The following is a 25,257-nucleotide window of genomic DNA, read 5'->3' on the forward strand; positions in this document are numbered from 1 at the left end:
CTGCTGTCAAGAGCAAGGGCAAAAGAAACCGGCCGGGCAGCCCCGCCGCCCTGCCTCAGCCAGCCGGGCGCTGGCGGCCCGCGCCTGCCGGCGCCGTGGCTGCGGCGGCGCGCCGGGACACCCCGAGGACCGCAGGGGGCGGCCGAGAGCCGCGCCACGTGACGCGCGCCGCGCCGCCGTGGCCACGCCCCGCGGAGGCAGCAGCGAGCGAGGCCGGCGGCGGCGGCGGCAGCGGGGGGAGGCAGCGCCGGGCCGGCGGCCGCGCCACGGCGGGGCTGCGAGCGGCGGGGCCCGGGCCGGGGGCGCGGCGCGCAGCGGGGCAGGATGTCGCGGTCGGTGCTGCAGCCGAGCCAGCAGAAGCTGGCGGAGAAGCTCACCATCCTGAACGACCGGGGCGTCGGCATGCTCACCCGGCTCTACAACATCAAGAAGGTGCGGGGGCCCCGGCGGGGAGGCGGGGGGGAGGAACCGCCCCGGCGCGATCCCCGCCGCCGCCCGACCGGGCCCCGGCCGGCCCGGCGCTCCGCCGCCGCCGCGCGGCTCGCGGCTCACCCGGCCGCGCCGCGGCCTAGCTGCGGGGCCCGAGAGGCAGGGCGGGGAGGCGGCGGGAGCCGCGCCGCCGTCGCCGCGGTCAGGCGCTCCGGCCCGGCCCGCCGCTGCGCCGCCTGCGGGCCCGGGGCCGGGGCTTCCCGGGCGGCTGCCGCCTCGCTGCCTGGCGGGAGGGAGGGAGGCAGGCCCGGTGCTGCGCGGCGCCCGCAGGCCCGGCGCCCCCCGCCGCGGGGCCTAGGCCCGGCGCGGCCCCCGCGCCCGCGGCAGCCGGTGCCGCCCGGAGCCGCTCCCGCCCCGCCGTGCGTGAGTCACGGGAGCCGGGAGTGGGCTGCTCAGCCCGGGCTTTCCCACGCCGCGTTGCGAAACGTGTCGCTCCCGAAGGGAAGGGTTTGGGGTAAAATTAGTAAGTTTCATTTCAATAAGTTCGAGGCGCGCGGTTGCTTAGCAGCTCCCGGCGCGAGAGGGAGCAGCTGTGTGAAGCTGTCGTGGGTGCTGGAGCTGCTCCCCGCCCGCCCGAAACCGCCTAAATGGGGGCGGGCGGGCGTAGGTGAGGCGGTTCGGCGGGGCGGGAGGCTGCAGGTCTCGCTGCGGACGGAAAGGGCGGGTTACGCCTCCCGGCTTAGCTGATTTCTCTTCTGGGGGTAGTCGCTGTGATTCCTGCATGGAGGAACGCAGTTCCTGGCCGTCCCCTGCTCTGGGTGCTTCACGTATCCTTACCAGCCTAATTTTCCCGACGCGCGATACAGCCCCTTAACGCGTACGGCTGCTCAGTCCGCTTCCAGGAATGAATGGATTACTGTGATTTTATTGCTTTGCCTTGAACACAGTTATTTCTGAGCGGTTTTTCTCATTTCAGAGAAAACGTTAGCTATTGCACTCAAGCAATGAGCATACCTTTGCAGGTTCAGCATGTTAAAATTTCCGAGCCGTCCTGCACGCTGGGTTCAGCTGGCCTGCGCTGCAGCAAAGGCAGAGCGAGTTCGAGAGTTTTAGGTGCTTACTTGATCGCTCTGACTTCGGAACCCAGGTTTCCGTCCGGAGTGATCCTGCCTAACGGATCTGGGCTAAAGGATGTGTTTTGTCAGATTGTTTTGCTCCTATGGGAGACTTGTACTCCCAAAGTAGTAAGGGCTACTTGGCTATACTAACTGCACTGTTGATTTTAATTAAGGTGGTGTTTCTAGGAAGAAAACCAAATCATTGAAGTATTCAGAAGTCAGTGTTGATCCAAAGCAGTGTCAGTAGTTGATGTGCACTTGAGTGTTTCTGCAAATCTTCACTGACATAAATAAAGCATTCTAATTAAATTATTGCAAATTCCTATCTTTCCAAAGTAGAAGTGAGGTTCCTTTTACTTTGGAGTTTTGCACGTTGGCAAAATGCTTCATCTTAATAATTGTAACAATATAATCACTCTCTTAACACAAAACAGAAATTCCCTGTTTATGGGGAAGTCATTTGTGTGTGCGCTTGTTATGCTTTCAGAGAAATATACCAGGTGAAAAACAGGCTAGGGGAATTCCTCCGGAGCACAGCCCTGCTTTGGGGGGAGAAGGCAGGAAACAGGACAGGGAAAATTAAACCTCACCTTGACGTACAGCTATGCTTTAACTGTTGTGAGTGCGGACTCTGTTTTCATTACCGGTGTTCTGATCTGGGGACACTCACTCATGCAAAGCGGTCCAGTGCCTACAGACACGTTTCCGCTGGCATGTTTAGATGGCAGAGTCCTGAGCACGTTTGCCCATATGGTGGTAGCTTCTGCTGTTACTCGTGTTGGCGCAGTGATGCGGGCGGATAGGTTCTCGGCAGGGGAGCATCAGCGCTAGAGGCGACACCAGCTTTTCCTGCAAATGCCATGAACTGAGTCCAAAATTGCGTAGGTCTTACATATAGAGAGGGAGCAGAGGCGTGTCCAAGCGGCTTGAATCTTGTGCGACGTATAGTTTTGCAAATCTGGAGCTGTCCCAGGCACAACTCTGTGCACTCGTACAGTGATTTGTGATTCAAATAGTTGTTTTCTTAAGTTGCGGTCGGTACTGCCTGACAGTGGTAACTGGCTAGCTGTGATGGTGAGCCCCGGAAGTCTCAGCATTGTATTTTATTGTGGATCTCTTCAGCCCAGCTGCAGTGTAGCTGGCTGCTTGGAACACTTTATTTTTCTTTATTTCTTTTTTTTTTTTTTTTTACTTTTTCCCTCTCTGAAAACAGTCGATTCCAAAACTGCTGTTTAAGATTCTCATAGCTTCCTCCATTGAAGATATCGAAACTCAAGTTACTAGAGATAACCACACAATATGTGGCATTGCGGTTAAAGGAAGTGGTTAAGGCTTTTTTTAATAAGAGGAAGTGAGAGGTGAAGTATTTGTAGCTGCCTTACAGATTGCTGTAGACGCTGTCTAGGGAGTAGAGATTTTAAAGGATTTCAGAATTTTCTCGATTGTTGGAAACAAAGCGGAAAAATTTCACTTCCCAAGGAATTACAGAAGTTGTTAAAAGCAGTTAGAAACTTGATATTTATACTTCATCTTCCTGTATAAGTTTCAGTTTTGATGTCATGGTGCTTATAGCTGTTAATTGTTCATCGTTTCCTGTTTACTGACCTTCTGTGTTGCTGTTGTCTTCTGAAATAGTTTTGAAGTTTGTTGTTTTTAAGATAGAGTATCTGAATGTATGGGTGTTTGCCTCTGAGAGTGACGTGGAAAATACGAAAAGTGGAATTACTGAGGTAATAGTGGATGATGAGGCAAAACTCACATTGGATCTGTATGGAGGTGGATTTTTTGTCGCTGCTGTTATTTCGAAGGAAGACCCTTTGCTTGCTGCTTTCAGCTGTCCTTTCTGCTGGGACCAGTGTTAGTCCTGAACTTGGGAATCTTTTTTAAGAATTTATCCTCAATTATCCAGGCTTGCAATTGTATTATTGTTTTCCATGTATGTCTCTTGTCATTTCTTACCTCCAACTAAACCTCTGTAAATCCAAGACGGCAGGGGTTTTTTCAGGCCATCCCGGCTCAGGTGAAGCTTGGATTTTGTGGTTACCTTTCAGAGCAGCCTGAGACACTGTTGGTAAGCTTTGTGTAATGCCGCCAGTACTGTCAAGTAAGTGTATTGTTGAAGAGTGGCGGTAGAGAAATAATCTTCTTTTCTGTGGGCCTGTCTTTTGTTTGTTTATAAAGCCCTTGGATACCGGGAAGTATTTGCAATAAGAGATTTCATCTTAAAATACCTGAAGTATAAATTTAGCCGGAGCAAATCCAGAGAGTGGGATTTCGATGAATGTCGAAGCAGTGCTACTGTCAAGAGACCGGCTAGGGATGAAAGTTAAGGTTTTGAATTACTTACAGCATATGTTATTCAAACATGACGAGCCTGTTATTTAGCATAAATTGCTTTGCTAGCAATGTTCTGTTGTTCTTCATGGTGCAGGTTTTAGATCTGTGTGCAAAATTTTTTCTGAAAGTGTCATTAACAAAACAAATTCTTTTGACTTTCACAACTCTGATGATTACACAGTATCTGAAAAATGAGAATCTTAAACCAATTCTGAGATATGAATTGCATAACCAAACTGAAGTCATAGATAAGGATCAGAATAAATATTTGCAGGGGCTTTAGCTGACTTTACCTTTACTGTTCCAAACTAAAAATGTGGTCCCAATCCTATTGTGAGCACCACATAGCTTAGTATGAAGCCAGACTTAAAAACATTTGGCAGGTGATTAATTGCCAGTTAGTTCTTGCAAGATGCAATATTTTACCTGTATTGGGCACGTTGCTTGTTAGCCATTTTAAAGACTGAGTACTTGTTATTTTCCCTATTTATTTTCTGTTCTGCAGCGGTACATATTAGGTACATACTCTTTTCAAAAGAGCAAGAGAAGGCATATGCTGTGAGGGAAAGGAGGGCTGCATCAAGTCTCCCCTGGTAAAACAATGACAAGTTGACCAGATCAGCCAAGGCTGAAGAGAGGTCAAATCTTACTTCACCAGCCTTTTACGCCGCTCATGAGATTGCGGTGAATAAAAAGGACCCAAAAGCTCCAAAACTGGCCTGGAGAGGGCTTGACAAAGTCTAAACATTGCAGGGGACAGTTGTAAAAGCCAGCTGATAAAGTGTGCTGTTTTGCTCAGGCACTAGAGCGGTTCTTCAGGAAAAAGGAGGAGAGATTTTAGGTGACTGGCAGAACATGGAGAAGTTTCCAATCTGAAGTTTGGAAGGGTGTAGGATTAGATCACCCTTTTGACACTGAGCTCTGCGATGGAGTGCAGAGCTTTGAGCTGAGGGGAAAAGCTCACAAATAATCTAGTTTTGAATTGTGAGGTTGGTACTGGAAAGAACAGATAATGTCTTCAGGTCATCAGGAAGTGTCTTAGGGTGGGGCAGTACTGCTTCCAGTCCTTGACAGATGTCAGCAGTTCTGTAAAGGTTAAGATGACAATGTACGTTCATCTGTTGGTGTCTGTGATCTTGGAGGAATGGCTCAGAATACTGTCCCACTGATAAGAAGAGGAGGAAGCCCCAAACAAACTCACAGTGAGTGCTGGCAATAAAAAAAAATAAAAAAATTCCTTTGCTCAGGAAGCAAACACAAACTGATGATAACCGTGTCACGTTATTTTTTTAAACTCGGTAAAGCAGCTAATTTTGTAAAGGAACAATAAGACTTTCTAATACAATATAAAAATATCCCATGATATCTTCTAAAAATATACAGAGAGAAAGCCAGATGGATTTATCTTTTTGCATCACGTGTACCTGCCCAGAATTACCTTGCATTGTTTCTTTGTTTACAAATAACGAATTACGTGCCCCCCCCAATTACAGTTCATTTGCCCTGCCATGTGTTGATGCAAAACCAAATCCAGTTTTAGTTGCAAGAGGCTTTTAAGCTCGTGTGCAGAGGAGATACAGCTAAAAAGTCTTTAACAGTTCACGTTTTAGATTCAGAATAGACAGGACATTCCCGTTGCCTTGCTTTCTTTTATTAAGCTGCTACTTTATAAACTACATTTAGGGAAAGTTTTGTGGCAGTGAAACTTCTCTTCATTTTTTTTCTTGCGTTTCATCTGCCCCATATTTGATTAATAGAACCAAGTGCTTACTTCAAAAGGTGCTGCAAACGCAAGAGGACAATGTGAATTTATCACTGTACGGATAGGGTCAAACCAAGCGTATTTCTTTCATCGTCGGGGTGACAGGTCACTCTAGGATGGACAACTTGGTAGAAATCTTACACGTTGACCTTAGCAAGACTGCTGACATTACCTCATCTGATTGTTCTCACGAGCAATCTAAGGAAGTAGAGTCTGGGTGAAATTGTAATGATGAAAGCAGATGGACAGCCATATTAGGGAACAGTTACGAAGATCTCGTCGTCAGACCACGGTTCAGCAGGCTCTCCTTGGGCTGTGTCTTACCTCTGGTTCCAGTCACTCTTTGCATTAACAACCTAGATGATGACTACAGTGTGCTTATTAAATTAGTGGGTTATAGGAAACTGGGAGAAGCTACAGAAATAATGTAGCTACAGAAATATAATGAAGCTACAGAAATAATAAGAAGAGCCTAATTGGAATTCAGTTTGAGCTTAACAAATTGTAGGTATGGTCTAACAAACTTGGAGGTGGTTGAGCAAGTATGATTGTAAGCTATTTTGTGCTTAGTGAAATTAAAAATACAAAGTGAAATGTATCGAGATAGCAAGTCTGCAGAGGTTAGGGACACACCAGGGCAAACGAGAGCCAACTAAGTTTCGCTGCAAAACATCAGGGATGACATGAGGTTTTATAAATGTGCGAGCAAGATAGTCTGGAGACAAAGGAAGTAGTCCTTTTGCTCTACATGGTGTGCATCGAGACTCACCCGAAATATATCTGATTCAACACGCTTTTCAACAAAGGTGTGGACAAAATGGAGAAAGTCCAGAGCAGAATAATAAGAAATACCAGAAAATTTCACCCATTAAGAAAATGGGAAGATTTTTTTAAAGTGAACTAATAAGTGATATAAGGTTTTTTTAAGTATTTAGGACTGCTGTAGAGAGAAGGGGAATAGTTTGTGCAATTTAGTATGGCCACAGAGATCAAGAAGTGATGGATTAAATTGTAGCGAGAAAAGTTCAGTTTAGATCTTAGAACTTTCTAGTGAAGAAGATTGTTAAATATTGGAAAAGGCTGTGAGAATGTTTTTGAATGTAGCTCATCGGAGATCTGTAAGTAAAGATTTGGCAGGCATTTCCCAGGAGGCACATAGGTACAGTTGATCCTGCTTTGGAAGAGGAAAGTAGGGTAGGCAATTTCTTGAGGTCCCTTCTAGCCTTGTTTCTTCAGATTTCACATGAATTTACATTTTAATGGATTGGATACACAAGTATTTAAAATAAAGTATATACTTTGGGGTTCAAGACACACTGAATAACGAATAATATGGTGGGGAAGAAGTCTTGCTCTAGGAAACATTAGACTGATTTTTATCGCTTTTAATTTTGAATTGATAACAGAAGCGCAGTATCTTTTTCAAACTGTTGAACCTTTGTGCATGAGAAGTGAAATAGCTGTTGGATTTATAATAATTGAGCTGTATTTTGTGTATGTCCAAGGCCTGTAGAGACTGTCCGACAATGAGTTAACTGGAGACTTTCTTCTGATTCCAGATCCTGGTTGGATCATGGGAACAACACAGTTCTGGTTGAATCTATTAGCATAGTTTATATATAAAAAATACAGGTTTACCTTTTGTACAAGTATCATTTATGTAACTGCAAACATCAGTAATGTAATTTGCTTGGCGCAAGATTACCCAAGTGATACTGGTGTAGGACAGTTAAATTTTAGCCATCGAAAGTATTAAACTGTACTTCAATAATTTGGCTATGTGGGACCAACTAATTCTTCCATCTGCTTGAATTGCTATTAAGAGGGGCAAGGCTTCGTTCCCAAAGCTTATCTGGGACCAGCCCGTTTAATAATCAACTTAGGCTTCCACAAAACCTAAAATACAGCAAAGCAGTTGTGGTAGGCTTCATCAGAGATGTTAAGGCAAACGTAGTGTGAACTGTTGCCTTACGTATTCACCGTTCAGAGCAGCTCTTCATTGATTATTCACCTCTCTCTTCTTCTCACGAGTTTTGCTTTTTCAAAATCAGAGATTGTCAGTTGGTAATCTCATTATTTTAAATGCATGACAGAAACAAAGAATAAATAATACCTTTTATCCTACAGAAATCTAGAGTTAATGATGAACCTGTCTCTTCAAATGTTTCTTTGCCATGTATTATTTAGTATAATTTATAGGATGCATAGCCGCAAACCAGGCAAACTCACAGATACGTTTTAGGGTGAAGTCTTTAATGCCAGCAGCTATTAGAAGGGAAGAAGGAGGGGTTTACTGTGCATGCCTTTCTTGCCTGTCAAGAGAATGTGCTGTAGTAAACTGTAAGTGGTACATACAGGATGTTTTCCCATTTTTTTAATAGGAGAAAGCTTAGTGTATTTCCGTTTGTTACTAGCTCAGGGGATGGCATTTTTTTTGCTGTTGTTGAAATGCCATCAATTTGCTGGTTAAATTCACAGAATTCATTTGTAAGTGAAACTTGAAGGTGAGGTGATCTGTTGGCTAAGACAGTTTCAGTATTTGCTGTCACAGTCCAGCAGAGCTGTGCTTGGCAGTGTTTTACCTCAAGTCTGCAGTAACAGTAAATCAAGATCTCTTGACATCATAAAAACATGTTAAATTGCTGCAAAATGTGACTTGGTTTATGATCATCATCTGATGTAGGAGGATTGGGGGATCAAAATAGGAAACTATTGATTCAAATGGCCCTGTTTCTCTTTTAGTGGGTAACAGCCGTGCTAATTATTTAGAATAGGTTGGGCTTAGCATTAAAAAGAAGGATATAAAAGGTATTTCCATAATACAGTAACATATTTAGGCTTTTTTTAATCATCCTACACCATGTAACCCAAGTAATACTTCCCAGTGTTTTTACTCAAGGAGACGTGGCAGGTTTAGGTAAAAAGCTTGAGTGAAGTTTAGGTTTTCTAAATGCAAGTTTGCACCCTGTGTGTACTGTGCCGTGGCACTGGCTTTTGACAGTGATTGTACCTGAACATAACCTTCCCTCTATTCGTGTCGCATCAGCCGGATACATGGAGTGATTTTACTGAGGGATGTTTTTTGTTCCCATCCATGGTCCTCTGTACTCAAGTAGGAAGTAGAATGTTGGGCTTTGTTTTTTGTAGTGATAGCTGTAACTGTACTGGGGCAAAAGGTCTCTGCTGTATCTCATGGTGTTGGTGTACTCTGGGCCAAAGGCAGTTGTATTGCATTCTGCGTTCTTCTTTGGAGGCTACTTATCTTAAATGTAGACCTTAAGCAGGTTTTTGTTGTTGGATATTTTCTTGTTGGCTGCTTCTGAATGAGTACAACCTAGAAAGTGAAGCTGTGTAGTATTCTTAGTTTTCAAAGTGAAAATAGTGTAGAAGATCCTAACAGCATCAAGTGAAGAATAGAGTCTGAATTTTGTTTAATAATAATAATCTAGTTATCTAGGTTATTAGGGTATGTAGGAAAATGCTGCTTTAATTCAAAACGCATGGCATAGTGAAGCATCTCTAAAGAGTACGTGTAGTCCGATCTCTCTGAAGTTTGACCTGTGCATACGATAGGATTCTGAATAATGAATCTCTTGGCTATAGAAATCATGTTCTTGTTAAGAATTGGATGCACAGAATCAGATCAGGAAAGTATGTTCGCTCTAGTTGAGAGCTTATCGTAGCAGGGTACCATTCTAAAGTGCTGTGGAAAGAAATGCTGTGTAACTTGATAGAAATCCGGTTCCTGAGTCGTGCCCTCTTTTTTTTTTTAATTACTTCATTAGTCTCTAACGGTAGCTTTGCATCATCTTTTTCAGCATAACTGCTTGACAGCTGTTTAGTAATGTACAAAGGAATTTAGAGATGACTGCTGGGAGATTCTTTCAGTATAATATTTCGGAGCTGAAGCAGCTGGAATCCCATAGCTTCAGAGCTAGATTCCATGAATGCTGCACTAGTAAGAACATTTTTAATTCCTGAATTTCTTCTTAACGCTCAAAAAATGTAGCCATTCTGTTTCTTTTTTTTAAAGAGAAGAAATGAAAAAAGGTTATTGCAGCCCACTCAAGGGAAAAAGTGGTATCTGAGGCTGATTGAGAAAGGGCTACTGCATTTGGCTAGTTCTCAAAATTCTGTTTGAATGCTGGAGAGCTGTATATGGCAGAGTGGTCTTTGTATGTTGTACCACGATGTTCCTGCCTGTTACAGTATTGACAAGGGATTTTGTATTGACTAATACAACTATTAAAAGCAAAAGCTACCTGTCTTACCTATATTCTAAGACCATTGGTCTCAATGTCTTTGTTTTTTCTGCAGTGCGAAATTGTGGTTTTGTGCCTTATCCCACTTTCACACTTGTGCGAAAGTGCTGGGGTTGGGGTTTGTATTTCCATTCTTTTATGCTTTCTAGAGTAAACTGTGGTGAGCTTGAGCTTCACAGGGCTGTTTGCCATTTTAGGAGAGGTTTAGCTTATGTAGACTGTTTCACGTGTGATGCTGAATACAGGTTAACAGTGTGGATGGAAAATGTATTGATGCAACAACAGCTAGTAATCAAATAATATCAGTTCTTAAAAGGAGCTGAGCTGCTGTGGAATATGGGAGAGAGAAAGAAAAGGCATTGACCCACTCGTTCGGTGGTGTCTGTTGGCCTCTTTCTATTCAGTTCACGTAGGTAGGCTTGTTGTACAGCTTTTTAGAAGCTGGAATTTTGAAACGTATGAAGGATACCTTTAACCTTTTATACCTAGCAGCGATTTTCTTTCTTATCCATGGATCAATCTTGTGTAGTTTATTGGTAGGAAGAATTACAGTTGCTTTAAGTGTGATGTTAGTGAACAAACAGTGGGAAGGAGCAAAGCGCTCTCTTGCGTATTCAGATATATTGAGGGGATTGCCAGTTAGATTGAGGATAATATTCGTCATCTCTGGGAGGTGAGTTCCTGAAGCCGTGTGAGGATGTGCATGGTAGTGTTTTCAGATGTCTGTTTCCGTGTGAATGATCTGTGTGTTAGGGCTTGGGTAGAACATCATTTTTAGTAAACATTTTGGAGAGCTGATTTGTAGGAGAAAAAAACGTCCGTTGCTAGGAAGAATAAGGAGTGTATGTGGAAGTAATGTTTCAATTCAGACTGAAAACATTAGGCAGTCAATGGTGGCAGATATCTCATCTCCTATATAAGAGCGTGCATACTGGTTTTTAACAGGCCACAAATACGTGTTGTCCCTTAAGCTGTTTTCTTAGCTTGGAATCCTTTTTAGTAGAGAAAATGACAGAATGTGTGGCAAGGACAGAAAACTGAAATAATCTGACACAGATTCTGACAAACCCATAGTGTCTAGTTAATCAAAACTTTGTAAATTTGAAGTGCATTGTTTACTTTTTTGATGCCTATTTACAGTATAATTTTTACTTTTGAAATTGTGTAAAGACTTTAAAGTGTGTACAGAGTAGATCTTCTGTTGCACGTGTTGTTTGCTGCTGTAAGAATATCAAAGCAACTATTTAATAGCTAATTGATAATGTGGATGTTGCTGAATTTATGTTAATTATAAGTTCCTCTTGGAGTATTATAGGTATGACATTTTAATAAAATTCAGTATTTTTGTGGAAAAATCAGCAAATGTGAGAGTTTTGGTATTAGAGTAGTACGTTAGCATACATCATGATGGTCATGTACTGCTGGTAGGAGTTTTAGAATCTTACAATAATGACTCTTTTGTTTTTTTTTTTCTTGGCTACCGTTTCTTTTTCAGGTATGTAAAACTTCACTGAGTTTCTCTCCTTTTTTCCCCTGTAGTTGCATGTGATGTTTGTTAACTCCTTTTTTTTTTCTCTCCCTAACGGAACTTAGTTTGGAAGTACTATTAGAAGTTACATGTTTCAGCATATAAGCAGCACTTTGCACAATAGTAAAATCCTATTAAGTACATGTAAAGTTGTTTGTGACTATTAGAATAATCACCATCCAGTAGAAAGTATGCTGCCTAGAGTAACAGATGATGGTAATGTTCTCTTGGATGTAGGTTACAGAGTATTAGTTCACTTAAATGTAACATACTTTAGAATTTAAGAGTACTTTGTTGATATGTAATGTTTCTCTCTTTTTATTACACTGCTTTCCCAGCAAGGACAAGTTTGGAAGGTTTGCAAAGCTTTTCACCTTCCCTTTGCCCGCTTGCCCGCTTTCAGAATCGGTCTCATACTCCATGACTTCTGTCTCTACAGTCCACAACTCGGTCATAGAAATCAATGTGGAAAAGGTTTTAAATGAGCTGTCATTCGAGTTCACTATGTTGCGCAGAAACGCCTAGCATGTAATTTAGTTTTGCATGAGACACGAAACGCTTTTGCAAATCCCTCTGAGGACTATAAAACTACGGGAATATTTGAGACAAAATACGATTTGAGCACAAATTTAATCATGTAAATAACGCTGCTTTTAGTCTGTTTCTCCAAACTAAATGGTATAGCATGGCTTGCTAGTCAGAGTAGTTGAGAAGAAGTAGTGTGTCTGACAGCATGCACTGTAGCTGGCAAAAGTAGGTGCTTCGTCAGTCGTTTGTCCACAGAAGCTGTTCTGATACGTCTACGTAAGTTATTTAAGAGACTTAACACTTAGTTGCGACTTCTGTTCAAATCAAAATTTAATGGAATTTCTTGATAGCTGCTTTTAAAGCACAGCCTATGTTACTGTAGGAGTAAAGAAAATGAGCAAAACTTGAGTTCTTAATCTAAGGAAATAGGGTACTTCAGGCAAGTACTGATGGTTTTATTGTGGGATGGAAAATTGTCTTGTAGTTAACAATTCTAAGAAAAATTAAATGCAGATTGGTGGTGGGGCTTTTAGTTCTGTTTCACAAAGGATAGCTTACTCATGTAATGTGCCCAGCACTGTCCTCCAAAGACGATGACATGATTGAATTTTCTAACAGTGTATTAACTGCAGATGAATACAACACTACCTCAAACCAGGAATAGCATTAAAAGGAAAACATTTTTTTTTCTCCTTCTTTTAGGATTGATTTTTTTCCCTCACTGCTGTTCTGCACTAACTGCTTTGATACTTCCATGCATCTTTTTCAGTAGAAGAGCATCTCTGTACTGTTTCCCATTGCATATTTCAGCTGTGACAGTCCCTGCACTTTGCCTTTCATTTTATCACCTGCTCACTAAAACAGACAAACAAAAAAAGAGTCTTTCTGGTTTGTCTTCAGATTTGCAACTATCACTTCGCTTTAGATGGATGATTGTGTTTTTACTTCATTTTTTATAGGCATGCGGTGACCCCAAAGCCAAACCATCTTATCTTATTGACAAAAACCTGGAATCTGCTGTCAAATTCATAGTCAGGAAGTTTCCAGCAGTAGAAACACGCAACAACAATGTAAGTAACTGAATGGCTATATAAGTATTTTTCTCAATACCCTTCAGCACTTGTTGCTCAAATCTCTGAGGTTTTTTGTGTTCTTATGAAGCATCTGATGCTGACAGTTGCACTTGGAATATAGTTGTTGATTCAGATGTCTGACAGGATACTTTCAAAAGAACTGCCTCCAAAGAGAGAACGTTACACTGTAATTCTGGATTGGTTTTGTTAGGGTGGGACACTTCCTGCTTTTCTTTTCGCCTATTATCTTCTGTTCCATTTCAAAGAATTGTCAATGGGAGGTAATCCTTGAAAAAATCATGCCTTACTTTGATAGCAGAAATTCTGGGTGACCAGACGGATTGCAGAAGATGGAAGTTGCATAACTCTATTTGTGATGAGACCTGACCAGCACATCAGTAAAAGGCACCTGACTGCAAAGTGGGAAAATGTGTTTGTACTTTACAGGTGCTTGTGCCTTACAGGTGCCCTTGCCTATGTGGTTGGTCCCTGTGGAAATAGAATGCTTTAGTATGTAAGGAGGAACTTTGTGAAGTACAAAAATACGGAAATATAATAGTTTCCTTTTCAGATATAATGAGTTCAGTTACAGTAGGAAATTATTTTTCACCCTTCTGAGTGATCCAGCATTGCTGAATTTGACTTTATAGCCTCTTAGAGATAATTAAGATTACTAGATTTCGGCCAGGCGTTTTGGCAGGTGATGTACGCTTGTTTCTCTGTTTCACTTTGAAAGTCAGGGAAAAGATTTTTGGTTTACCTGCTTATATTTCTTTCCAAAGGTGGAAAGTGGAGGTAGGTGTTGGGTTTGCATGTTTCCTGCATGCAACTACTTGCATGTGTGCTTGAGAGGTTTAGGCTTGCTATAAGCATTCAGGTTTCTGCAGAATGGTAGTGGAATAGCAGTGGGAATAATTAGTTTCTTTTACAATGCCATCTAAAATTTCTGTGTAATGTCTCTAGTAATACCAATGGAAAAAAAAAAGAGAAACTTTTCCTTATGGAGGAAAGAATTACAATAACAGTGTGCTTTCTCACTTCAAAACTTGTACGTGTTTTGTACTGTTTAATATTGCTCATCTTTGTATTGAATTTGATCATGTTAGTAACAAATATGCCAAATTCTTTATCAAAGTTACGTAAAAATAGTAAGCCTTTTAAACCATGTTTGGTAAATGCTTCCGTATTCTCTAAATGTCAGTGGCACATCTACTATTAAAAGTAGAGATCATGTACGTAGAATTTGTTTAATGCAGTTGCATGTACGCTCTATGTGTCTTCCGGTTGTTGGCTATGAATTTGGAGCTTAACTAATGATAGATATTTAAGGATTTGGTACTGTGAAGTTTATGGAAAGAGATCAAAGCTAACTTGATATATTTTGACAATCAGTTTCTAAAATAGGACATGCTCATAATGTTTTGTCATTGCCTTGTGTTTATTTACCACGAGCCAGCCAGGCTTGTGTTTATTAAGCAGAGTTATCAAAAGCCAACCCATGTTATGTACAAGCACAGTTTGAAGTAGGGATTTTAAGCTCTAGCAATAGACAGCTGGGGTTTCCCTCCCTGTGGTCAGAGCTGACAGCAGTTTGCTTGTCTTAGTTACTTACAGGTGTTTTCCTGTAGAGTGTTGTATCTCCCAAAAGAAACCTTTACCCGTAACAGATACGGAATGAGACAAAAGCCGTGTCATGTGCAAAGAAAGTTCTAGTTTGATGCAAGATAAATTTTTGTTTGTAAACCTTAGCTTCAGAAAGGCGTAAACATCTAGCTCCTGGTCAGGAAGATGTTCCCCTCCTTGCTCTTCCTTTGTCTCCCTCCTCCCCCTGGCCAACAACCAGCTTACCGTGTATTAGGAGGGCACACCAGTGAGTTCCTTGAGTAGGGAAACGGGTGATCAGAGATTTAAAAGGGCAAGAAGCTTATTGGAATGAGGACGCGTGAATTAATGAAATACTACGAAGGATTATTGCAGGGGCAATAGTTGAGAAATCATAACCTGTGCTTCCCCCTTGGAGTGAAAATTCCAGGACAGCCTTTCAGGGAGGCATTTTGGATTTTGCGTGTTCAACTGCAGCAGTTGGCGTAGCTTAGCATCGTGTATCTATGCAGGTAGTAATACCTATTGACACGTCGGTAGGTGACGTTGCTAAACAAGCTTGCATTCAGTGAGAGAAGCAGCAGTGCCTGCTTTTTGGATTTTCTGACCTATTTGTAGCTGCTAGTTCGGTTTTCTCAGGTGCCATCATTTACAGGGCTTTGTGTCTCAGAGGTGAACACCACATTTTATTGAAGAGTATGAGCCTCTGCTCATATCTCTGCTGTAATCAGATAGATGCCTGATCTTGGAAAGGCTGCAGTTTTAGTCTGTTGAACCAAGTTATTCTGTTATGTTTGCTATTAATAGCTTTTACATCTTTATTCACAAAAAATACGGCTCCTGGTTTTGTTCCTCTTTCAGTCTTTGACATACTGAATCAGACTAGAGTGATGTCTGACAATCGCTGATTTTAAATATTGTGGCAAGAGTGAAAGTTTATAAGCAGATCAAATAAAAATGAAATGCCCGAAGAATCCTTGCTGACCAGGCTGAAAAATGAAATGGAGTAATTCATCTTCCAAAGGATCGATTATAGATGACTCTAGACCTCATCAGTTCATAACTCACTCTCTCCTGTTGTCCGAGGGCAGTCCCTGTGATCTCTTACACTTGCCCTTTCTTCTTCAGTCACCGTCATGAGCCATACAACCTTGAAAATGTGCAGTTTGAAAACTGAGCTCTTAAATCAACTGATAATGATGTTGGCCAGCAATGTAGTATTGCTTAATAGCGTATGGAGGACTTGTAAAGGAGGGAATGTATGTAAACAAAAAATTTGAAGGTTTGACAAAGAGAGAAACAAACATTTTAGAGTACTATTTGAAAAGGAAACTATATAATAAAAAGTATCTATCTTCTGTGTTTGGGAAACCTTAGTATTTGTATATATTTTAAATTGACTAAAGCTTTGCTTTGAAAAAGCCTTGAAATTGGAGAAGCCTTCCAAAAAGCTTTATAGCACCATCGTTCTTGGTCAGATCAGTGATCTGATTGTGCTAGTGTTGACTCAGGGTAACATTTATTTTTGCTGAATTTCCTTGACAAGCTTCAGAAGAAAAGTTCCAAAGTAAGGGATAGAGAAGCAGCCTGATTTTCCTGAAGCTTTTTTAGACCTCATCCTCTGATAAGGCATGCAGGCAAGGTCCTCACTACAGAGAAATTGAAAGAGAATATACCGAACTCCAAAAAAAAAAAGCAGTACGACCTAAAAATTACTCTTCTTTCAGTCAATGCTAACGTGTAATGCCGTTGTAAAACCAGAATAAAATACTTCACAATGGGGAACTGGAGATGCAGGGAGGAAAGATACCGATTTTCTGTAGATGGTGGGTGGGGTCTGAAAAATCTGCTGCCTGCACAGGTAAAGCTCGGTATCTTTGTGTGATGGAGCTAGCCTCCTTTCTGCTTTCCAAAACACCACATATGGGAAGTAGTGAGAATATCTGCCTTTTTTCTCGAACATATGTTTTTCTCATATTCAGATTGCTCCTCAGCAATGTCCCTGTAGGAAAACTTCCTGTATTTTTAAATGTCTGCTGGAGAAGTTGAGGCTTAGTCATTGCTTATCAGTAAGCAGACTGGTGAAACGCTACTCAGAAGTTTGTATGGTTAGTGGGAGAAACGTCCATGTTTTCTACATACTGCTGATCTTCATCGTTTAGTAGCTATCTTCCCAGTATTGTTCGTTTCGATTCCATAGTGTGTTGTATTGACTGCATGTTCAATTTCTTAGGAGATAGTATTTTGGGGAGTTATTTCCCTGATGTAATTGTAGTAATTTTCTGCTGTGCTATGTCAGTAGGGACTGGAAAGAAGATCGTATGAGAGTAGAGTACAAGCGGTGCGAGCGTTTCCAGCCTGCCTGGGTTAGGATCTGTAGATAGGAATTAGTTCGCTTTACATTTTATTTACTTTTTTTTCATGGGTGTTTTGGCTTTTTCTTTTTAGATGCCAGTATGTATGTTTGGTCTGCTTACTGTGTCTTTCACAGTTTCACTTCATGGTGAGCCGGTTGCATAGCAAATTAACTGGCTGTGGGAGAGGCGTTGTGGGCACTGTATGGCTGGACCTCCTTGGCCAAAGCTTATTAGAAGACATTAATGCATGCTTTTATTAAATGCTTTCTTCTATAATAAAATTACTGAAATGTGCACTTTATAACCATTCTTGATTTTTAATTTATGATAGGTGCTTCCAATAATTAGTCTTTTTCAAAACACTTAACTAAATACAAATAATTATTTGCTTTTCAAAGTACTCCTTTCAGCCCCTGCAAGGGGTACAGTGTCTAAAGGAAAATGTCATTTGGTTGTTTGCTTGTTTCTAATGAAGCTTTTAATATTGTAATTTGTACAGTGCTAGTGAAGATAATTTAGAAATTCTCTTCCGAGGAAAAATCGGGGTTTCAGCTGTGCTGGCTCATGTATTGGTAATTCTTTTTCTCTAAAAATTATTTGAGGAAACAACAGGGTAATTAATACCTATGGTAGCTGACTTCTTAATCTTAACTTAAGCAAAGTAACTTAAATCCCTAAATTCAGTAAACGTAGATATTTTTCCCCAGCTATCTGGATTTCTAGATCGCTTGTCTGGGAGACTTGATTTTTCAGACACCTTATTGCTTGCTTAAGCAATAAAACCCCAACTCCCTATATTCCACCACAAAATTAACTGAGTTCCTGGCGATGAAGACCAAAAGCTTTTCCAGGTAAGAGGATGCCGTGCTTTCCTTGCACAGCTGCCTATTCAACTCTGCTCACTACTGCTCAAGGAACTTCTAGTGCTGGAGGGACCGCAAATGAGACTGGTTTTCCAAAACTCACCAGGGAAGTAGTTCAGTTTACAGGAGATCCTCCTGCATGAGTAAAGCTGGACAGCGAGTAACTAGCCTTTGTTTGGCTTTGGACAAGCAGTTGAGATTTCTTATGCTTGAGAATAAGATGTACTACGTTTATTTCAGAAGAAACTGCAAAATATCTGCAACAAATAAGATTTTATCTACGTTTTTACTAAAAATCATTCAGAATTGAAATTGCTCTGCTAGTGCTTTGCTCGGATACAACCATACCTGATGTTCTGATTTTGTACTCACTAGCATGTCTGATGTCTTCAGCTGTTACCTGCGTTAAGACTGATTTCACAGCTTAAAATGACTTATGCTATAATATAATCAGAGAATAGCGTGTATAATTTCTCAGCCTAACAGTCATTAGAAAGTGAGCATTTTTTCATAGCGATTACAAAAGGTAATGTGAAATCTTGAAATCTCTCTAAAATGTTTCACCAAACAGAACTGTCATAATATAACTTACCTTTTTTCAAAATCCTAAGCAGTATCAGCAGCAGTGTTTATATTAATGGCTTAACCCTTGATTGTGCATGAATTTGAGCTGGAGTAGCATCCAAAAGCAATTTAATTTTTATCATGATTTGTAATAAATCATTGTAGTACACTGCTGTGAGTCAAATCAGTCCATACGAGTCGCTTGCCAAGATAAACCAAACTTGTCATGAGCTCGCTCTTGTTGCTTAATAGTGTATGCAATACCTATAAAGGAGTGAATGTTTGTAATACTTAACCTGTTTTCCTCACTCATTAAAACTGTAATCTTCTTTTGATTTGATGATTGACATCTTAAGAGCTTGGCCGTTAAAAACCAAAGAAACCAGAAATACTCATTAATACCTGAACAGTATTTTAGTTAAACAGTGTTGCTGAGATGGCATTCTAAAATTAGTTTTCATGCATTTTAAATGAATAGTTCTTCCACAATTTCATGACATAAATGTGAGTATGCAGGCAGCTAGAGACGTATGTCCAGAACGTTTTTATCTGTAGAACAGCATGGAGTTTTATTCTGTAAATAGTTGCCTTGGAGATGTCAGGACCTGTGGCCAAAGCTTGTATGATACCATAATACGTAGTGAGCCTAATGTAGGAATTACTGTATGGATTTATGTAAAAGAAAGTGAGAGGGTGGGGAAACTGTTCCTTACGACTGACAGGTAGATCAGTTTGTAAAGAGGAGCCTCACCGCTCCGATTGGCTGCCATCATTAGTAATAAGGTCAACCCTGGGGACCGTAACAGTTGTGGAGGGTCATGGTGGCTATTTCCTTTTCAAAAGAGTTAACTTAGTGCTAGAAACTTGAAAACAAACCAAATAAGTTTTGCAGTATAAACATTAGTTAGTAAACATGTTAAATATTCTATTACATATTTTTATATGCAGCATGTCATGTCAGAGGCTGCTTTTAATTGGAAATAACAAAACCAAGGACACATCCAGCATTCTACAGTTAGTTTACAGAATTGGAAACTCATTCTCTGCACTTCGATTAGATCCTTCTCTCTCTCGCCACCATTCTGCTACGGATTTTGTAGAAGCAGAACTTTGTTCAAATGAGTTGAATTTTTAGAATCTTCATCTAAAGACTTACAGGTGGCAAGCATAGAGAGTATAATAAATGACAGGAAGAATACTGACAGTGATTATTTACCCCTATCCCCAGAATTTTAACAGTCAGAATTTGTAATACTGCTTTTTGGGGTTTACATTCCAGCTAGTAAGATTAAGTTGACGATGTTTTCCTCTAAGGACATTATAATATCTATGGTGTCGGTTTGTAGAAAACAAATACAAGTGTTTAATGATCATACTTGCAGGAAAAACACCACACTGATAGAAGAAGGAGAAAATTTCCCTACCCGCCATCTATTCCTGGATCATGAAATAAGACATTTATTCACATACTGCTGCTACCAGACAGATAAATATGATAAAATAGTTAAAGAACTACAGATATCCTCTGGTTTGCCACACATAAAACTCTCTGAACAATGTTTTCTAGTTGTCTCGTATTTTTCCTGTGCCTTCATATTAAATTTGTATTTGTTAATATCCTAGTGTCTGTGTCATTAGTCTCTTGTCTCTGAGCCATTGTGTTCATGTAAGCTTTAAGTGAGGCTGTCTTGCAATTTCTGTTTTGTTTTTCACTTTTAATGTACTTTCTCTGTGCCCATAATCAGTTCTGTAAAGATTTTGGGGGTTTAATATGAGGAGGGAAAGGCACAAGACAACTTGGTAAAGGTCAGTTCCTTCTCTTGTAGGTAACATACTTGACAAAGCGTCAGCTTCGCTGTCTGGTATTTAAAATCCTGATTTATAAATAATATTCAAATATGATTGGAGATGTGGTATTTTAATAGACAAATTATTTCAGATAAATTATTTCTCTTGTTTTGATCTTGCCATGTCATGCTGAAATTTCTACAGCTTTTCATATGTCTTAAATCCAACTCACCTTGTTCAGCAAAAACACTGTTGTTCTCTCTGGTATAACTTGTGCTTCAGATTCTTTAAGAATAAATAAAATCTAACCAGTCAACAAGGCATGGTTAGCTGTAGTGAAAATAATCTTTTGATTCTGGTGATGTTTTAAGAGTTATTTCTTCATCTTATCCTATTGTAAAACTGTTGTTGAATATTGGGAACAGAAATGTTTGCTGATAAATGGACTTGCAGGCTAAGGAAAAAAGCCTCAAACCAAATACAAAACGATATAGCACCAGCTATTTCTGAACAGCTGTTAGGAAATTAGTAATGGAAAGTTTTGTTGCAGTGGGTGTGGAAAGAGCTGCACCCACATTCCTCCTGAGTGATAAAAATGCAAATAAACATCCAAGACCCTACATGCTGTAAGCTGTGCTTTAAACATCACTGATCACACAGGCTGTGCTGTGTGAATTGAACTATTTGCACCATACTGACTTAACAGTGATTACAGTCGATATATTGTTTTACTTTGATACTAACATTATAAATAAAAGTTTGCTGACACCTTCAACGCTCAAAGAATGATCCCCTTAGCTCTGTACAAAAGTTTTAGCGTCATTTAAGTGTAAGTATTTCTGGGAATACCAGTAACTAGTTAAAAATGCACAGCAGTGATTCCCTTAATTCTTGCTTGAGTCTAATGAATATCTCCTGATGTTTTTTTATTTAAAGTCCGGTTTCACAGAATTTCTGATAAAAGATTATTTCTTTTGCAAGCGTAGTTCCCAGCACGGTCTCCCTTTTTGCCATATATCCCCACTCCACTTACTGTGGCTTTGAAATTGTCGTGTCCTCTGCACTTAATTGCTGTTTGTTATACCAAAACCAGGTGTCATGTACAACAACCTATAATCTTTATAGTCTCTCTTAGCATTGCTAAAATTAGGAAAATTAAGAAAAACGTTGTTAAGCCATATGTCCAGTTGTAATGTGAGTTTTGGGTTTGTCTTCTCTCTGTGCTAGAATTAGTCTTATTTCTGAATAATACTGTGTGACCTGTTACTGAAAAGTCATGAAACAACTCAAATTAATCCGATTCACGCTTGTGTTAGTTGTGCAGGAACAAACCCTATTTTTGCTTAGCGTTCTAAAAACAAATCACTGGTAATAAATTCTGTAAACAATAGGGTCAGGGTGGAGGTTTAAACTGAGCATCTTAGGTGATGAATTTTCATCATGCAACAACTGTTGACTGATGAAGTAGCCCTGAAGGTACAAAGCACGTTCCTCTGGGGAGGTCCTGAGCACAGATGCAAGTTAGCCCCGAGGTTTGCTGGAGCTGTGCAGAGCTGCAGGAGCTCTGGACGCCGCGCCTGATGATGCCGAATGCTTCATACTCCCAGCACAAGGCAGCTTTAGGTAGTTCAGGTTTGCTACTGCTGGGAAAGGTAGCAGCAAATTCATACTGAGGATGAAAATACAATTCATAGGACTTACATTTGAAAACAGATTTTGTACAGCAGCAGTTTAAATGGAAATAACCTATTTCCTAGTGCACAAGATAATTATCAGAAGTTACAAAACAAACACATGTACTTGCACCCATTATTCATTTAAGTCCCAGCTGATGACTATGTGAAAGAAACTTAAATATTATGTAGGGCAGGCATTCAAAGTCAGACCTTCAAAGTTAAATCCTTTGCTCTGGTTTAAGAGTAGGCAGGAGTATTGTATAATGTAGCCGCTCCAGTTTGCTCATAACTCTGTATATGCCTGTCTTCCTTGGCTATAATGGAAGTCTTACGGCTCAAGGCTTCTAAGAATCATAATTGCTTCTAAAAATCATAATCGCATCTAAAAATTCAGAGGAAAGAAGCAAAAATCATCTTATATATGATGTAGTGGTCCAGGCAGTCTATTTTTTGAATTTGGAGGAATTTTAGTGCTTTACATAAAACTGAGAACACAGACCACAGCTTTATAAAGAGAAGGACATGAAGAAGCATATTCGGTTCTAACCTCTCATAGGAAAATAAGCTAAGCGCTTTGAAACAATTTATTTAATCTTTCTTACAATTGATTGCTCTTGCTGAAAAGAAAATCTTATTTAACTTGATCAGTCTTTAATTTAAAATCTTGCGGCTTTTTGGAGGGCACTTCTTCATATTGAGTGTTATGACTGCTTTAACTCATTTCAATTCATATATCAGGAAGGAGACTTAATTAGTAGCTGGATATTGCAAGTTAAATAATTGGACTCTTGCAGTGCTGTGAGACTGTAATACATAGATAAACAGAACGGCTGTTCAGTAACAGCTGCTTTTTTTGTGTTCTTAATTGTAATTATTTAAGTGATCTGTCTGGTTTCTCCAGAAAATATTGAAAAATACAGTAATTAAATGATATTTCATTGTCTGTTTAAAAAAAAAATTAAAAAGCCCCCATGAACTATTTTATGCCTTTGTATTCACATTTGCCTCTTCCATTTTATCCACCAGTGTCTAATGCTAGTGTTTTGCTTCTTTTTTGTTCCTTTATTTTGTTGCTTTTGTTTGAATGTATTATTGTGTTTATATGGAATTGGTCAAAGAACCGTTACTGTATTTTATGTTTGTATCTACATTTTATTTTGCATGCTTAACGTGGCTTTGCCTGGATATTCTTTTTGGTAAGTTCAGAATTTAAAAGCATAATGTTTTTCTGTAGTAAAGTTTGTAACCTGCCACCTTCTTTTCTCCCACCTCAAATAACGTCATTATTTTTTTTGTCATACTGATTTGTGCTCATGTACTGTTCTGCTTTTGCTAAATATACATACTATAACACTGTTTTCCTAACTACCCATTTTCATCTCTAGCTGAGCTAAACAATATGACTTTGGTACTAATGTGTACTAATTTGACTTTTATCTTCAACGTGTAGTTGGCAGCTGTTAAAATGATCTGCTCAGAGAGCTTTGTGTGTATTTTAAGAGACACACAGAACCTCAGTCTTGGAAAACCATGTTAAGGCTTCTTTGTATAGCCTGCTGGTTACTCTGCGCTTCACAGGTATTATTTTTCAGCAGTCTTCTCAAGATCTCCTAAGAACAGTGTGCATGTTTGTTTCTCTTTTAGCAACAGCTTGCTCAGCTCCAGAAAGAAAAATCAGAGATTCTGAAGAACCTGGCATTATACTACTTCACGTTTGTTGATGTTATGGAATTTAAGGTAAGGTATTGCAGATATGTCAGTTGTTCTGTCACATCAGGTTTCTGTCTTTTTGTTTATGAAATAACACTATATCATGAACTAGCTGAACTTGTAGCTCTGTTCTTTAAAAAAAAAAGTCTCAATCGCTAAGCATAATAAAGTGATTTAATTAGATCTTTTTAAACTAAAGTTATTCCTTTTGTTTTTCAAGGACCACGTTTGTGAGCTGCTGAACACTATTGATGTTTGCCAAGTCTTCTTTGATATTGTAAGTTTCTGGGTTTAAACTGTCAAATGCCACTTCAGTGGTTCTAATAAGAGTCCTGCGTGGAGAATTAGAAGGACTTGTTTGCGTTAGCCCAAGAAACACGACATCTCTAGTTATAAATGCAAGAGAAATAAAAATACTGTAATCTTCAGATCTCTTAACTTATTTATAAATAGCTTGAAATCAGAAGATAGACCATTTTAAGCAGGCTACTTCTAGACAGCAGGAACAGCATTGTCCATAATCGGACATACAAATATTGCTGTAATTTTTGCTTTATTGTATATGCAAGCTTATTCTTAGAGGTTTACTGTCAACCTACATGCATAAGCCATGTAGGCCCACAAAACAGGAATGTTACTGGTGTCCACCTAAGAGACACGTGAAGAAGTCACTTCTGGTGTTGGCTAAAGCAAGTAAAAAAGCAGCTGAAAGTGTTAGATTTTAAAAAAACCCCAAACCACCAAGCACCAAAAAACCCCAAAACAAAACCTCAAACACTGTTTCCTTTTGGTTTCGGCTTGCTTTTCTCACGTTCATAATGTCACCTTGCTAGTTTTAGTCATTATTGCAGATTTTGGCTGACTTAGTGTCATACTATGAAAGAGGAGCAGGTATGTATCCTATGGAATGATCTTAGCAGGCCAGTGGGATATGTGCTTGCTTTTTACATTAGAGTCTTATTAAGATAATTCACAGGCCAAGGCACTTGCTCACTCCTTAGTAACATCCAAGAAAAGTTGCTATCTGTCAGCTAACCTGTGCCACTTGAGCCTGGAAACATTTATTTGCATGCTTGCTTTCATTAATACAAACAGTTCTGGGGATTTGGGCAAATAAACTAAGATTATACTAAGTCTGTATGCAACCAGAACAGAAATTTTGATCAAGGCAGTCCACTGTATCTAAAAAATGCTGAAGATTGGTGGGAAGGTAAGGAAAGTCTTATGCTTGTTTTTGAAAGTTTTAGAATGATAATTTACTGTTTTTTATCTCTAGACTGTAAACTTTGATTTAACAAAGAACTACCTAGATTTGATTATAACCTACACAACTCTAATGATACTGCTGTCCCGAATTGAAGAAAGGAAGGCTATCATTGGATTGTATAACTATGCCCATGAAATGACACATGGAGCAAGGTAAAAATCTGTTGTGTAGAAAGTGTGTTTAATAATAATAGTAATAATAACTACATCTGAGTGAATTGTTTGTTGTTGCTTTTAGTGACAGAGAATATCCACGCCTTGGCCAGATGATTGTGGATTATGAAAATCCTTTAAAGAAAATGATGGAGGAATTTGTACCTCACAGTAAAGTATGTAACTACTTTTCACAGGCACACAATAACCTTAATTGAGAGGAGGAGAGATCAAAAAGTAA

General features: G+C 39.9%; 1 protein-coding gene across 2 annotated transcripts in view; it reads left to right on the forward strand.

The window, feature by feature from the left end:
* The first annotated feature begins 324 nt into the window (after positions 1 to 324).
* Positions 325 to 25,257, forward strand: part of NCKAP1 (NCK associated protein 1) — a 62,055-nt gene continuing 37,122 nt past the window's right edge. Inside the window, exons 1-7 of one of the 2 annotated variants that reach the window (XM_059820137.1) lie at positions 325 to 432; positions 11,775 to 11,792; positions 12,924 to 13,034; positions 23,532 to 23,624; positions 23,818 to 23,874; positions 24,874 to 25,016; positions 25,102 to 25,192. In XM_059820137.1, the coding sequence (XP_059676120.1) occupies positions 325 to 432; positions 11,775 to 11,792; positions 12,924 to 13,034; positions 23,532 to 23,624; positions 23,818 to 23,874; positions 24,874 to 25,016; positions 25,102 to 25,192 (621 nt within the window). The remainder of the gene's footprint in view (positions 433 to 11,774; positions 11,793 to 12,923; positions 13,035 to 23,531; positions 23,625 to 23,817; positions 23,875 to 24,873; positions 25,017 to 25,101; positions 25,193 to 25,257) is intronic. The other variant, XM_059820136.1, reaches the window with a different exon arrangement.

Source organism: Gavia stellata, chromosome 8 (genome assembly GCF_030936135.1).
Source record: "Gavia stellata isolate bGavSte3 chromosome 8, bGavSte3.hap2, whole genome shotgun sequence".
NCBI lineage: Eukaryota > Metazoa > Chordata > Aves > Gaviiformes > Gaviidae > Gavia > Gavia stellata.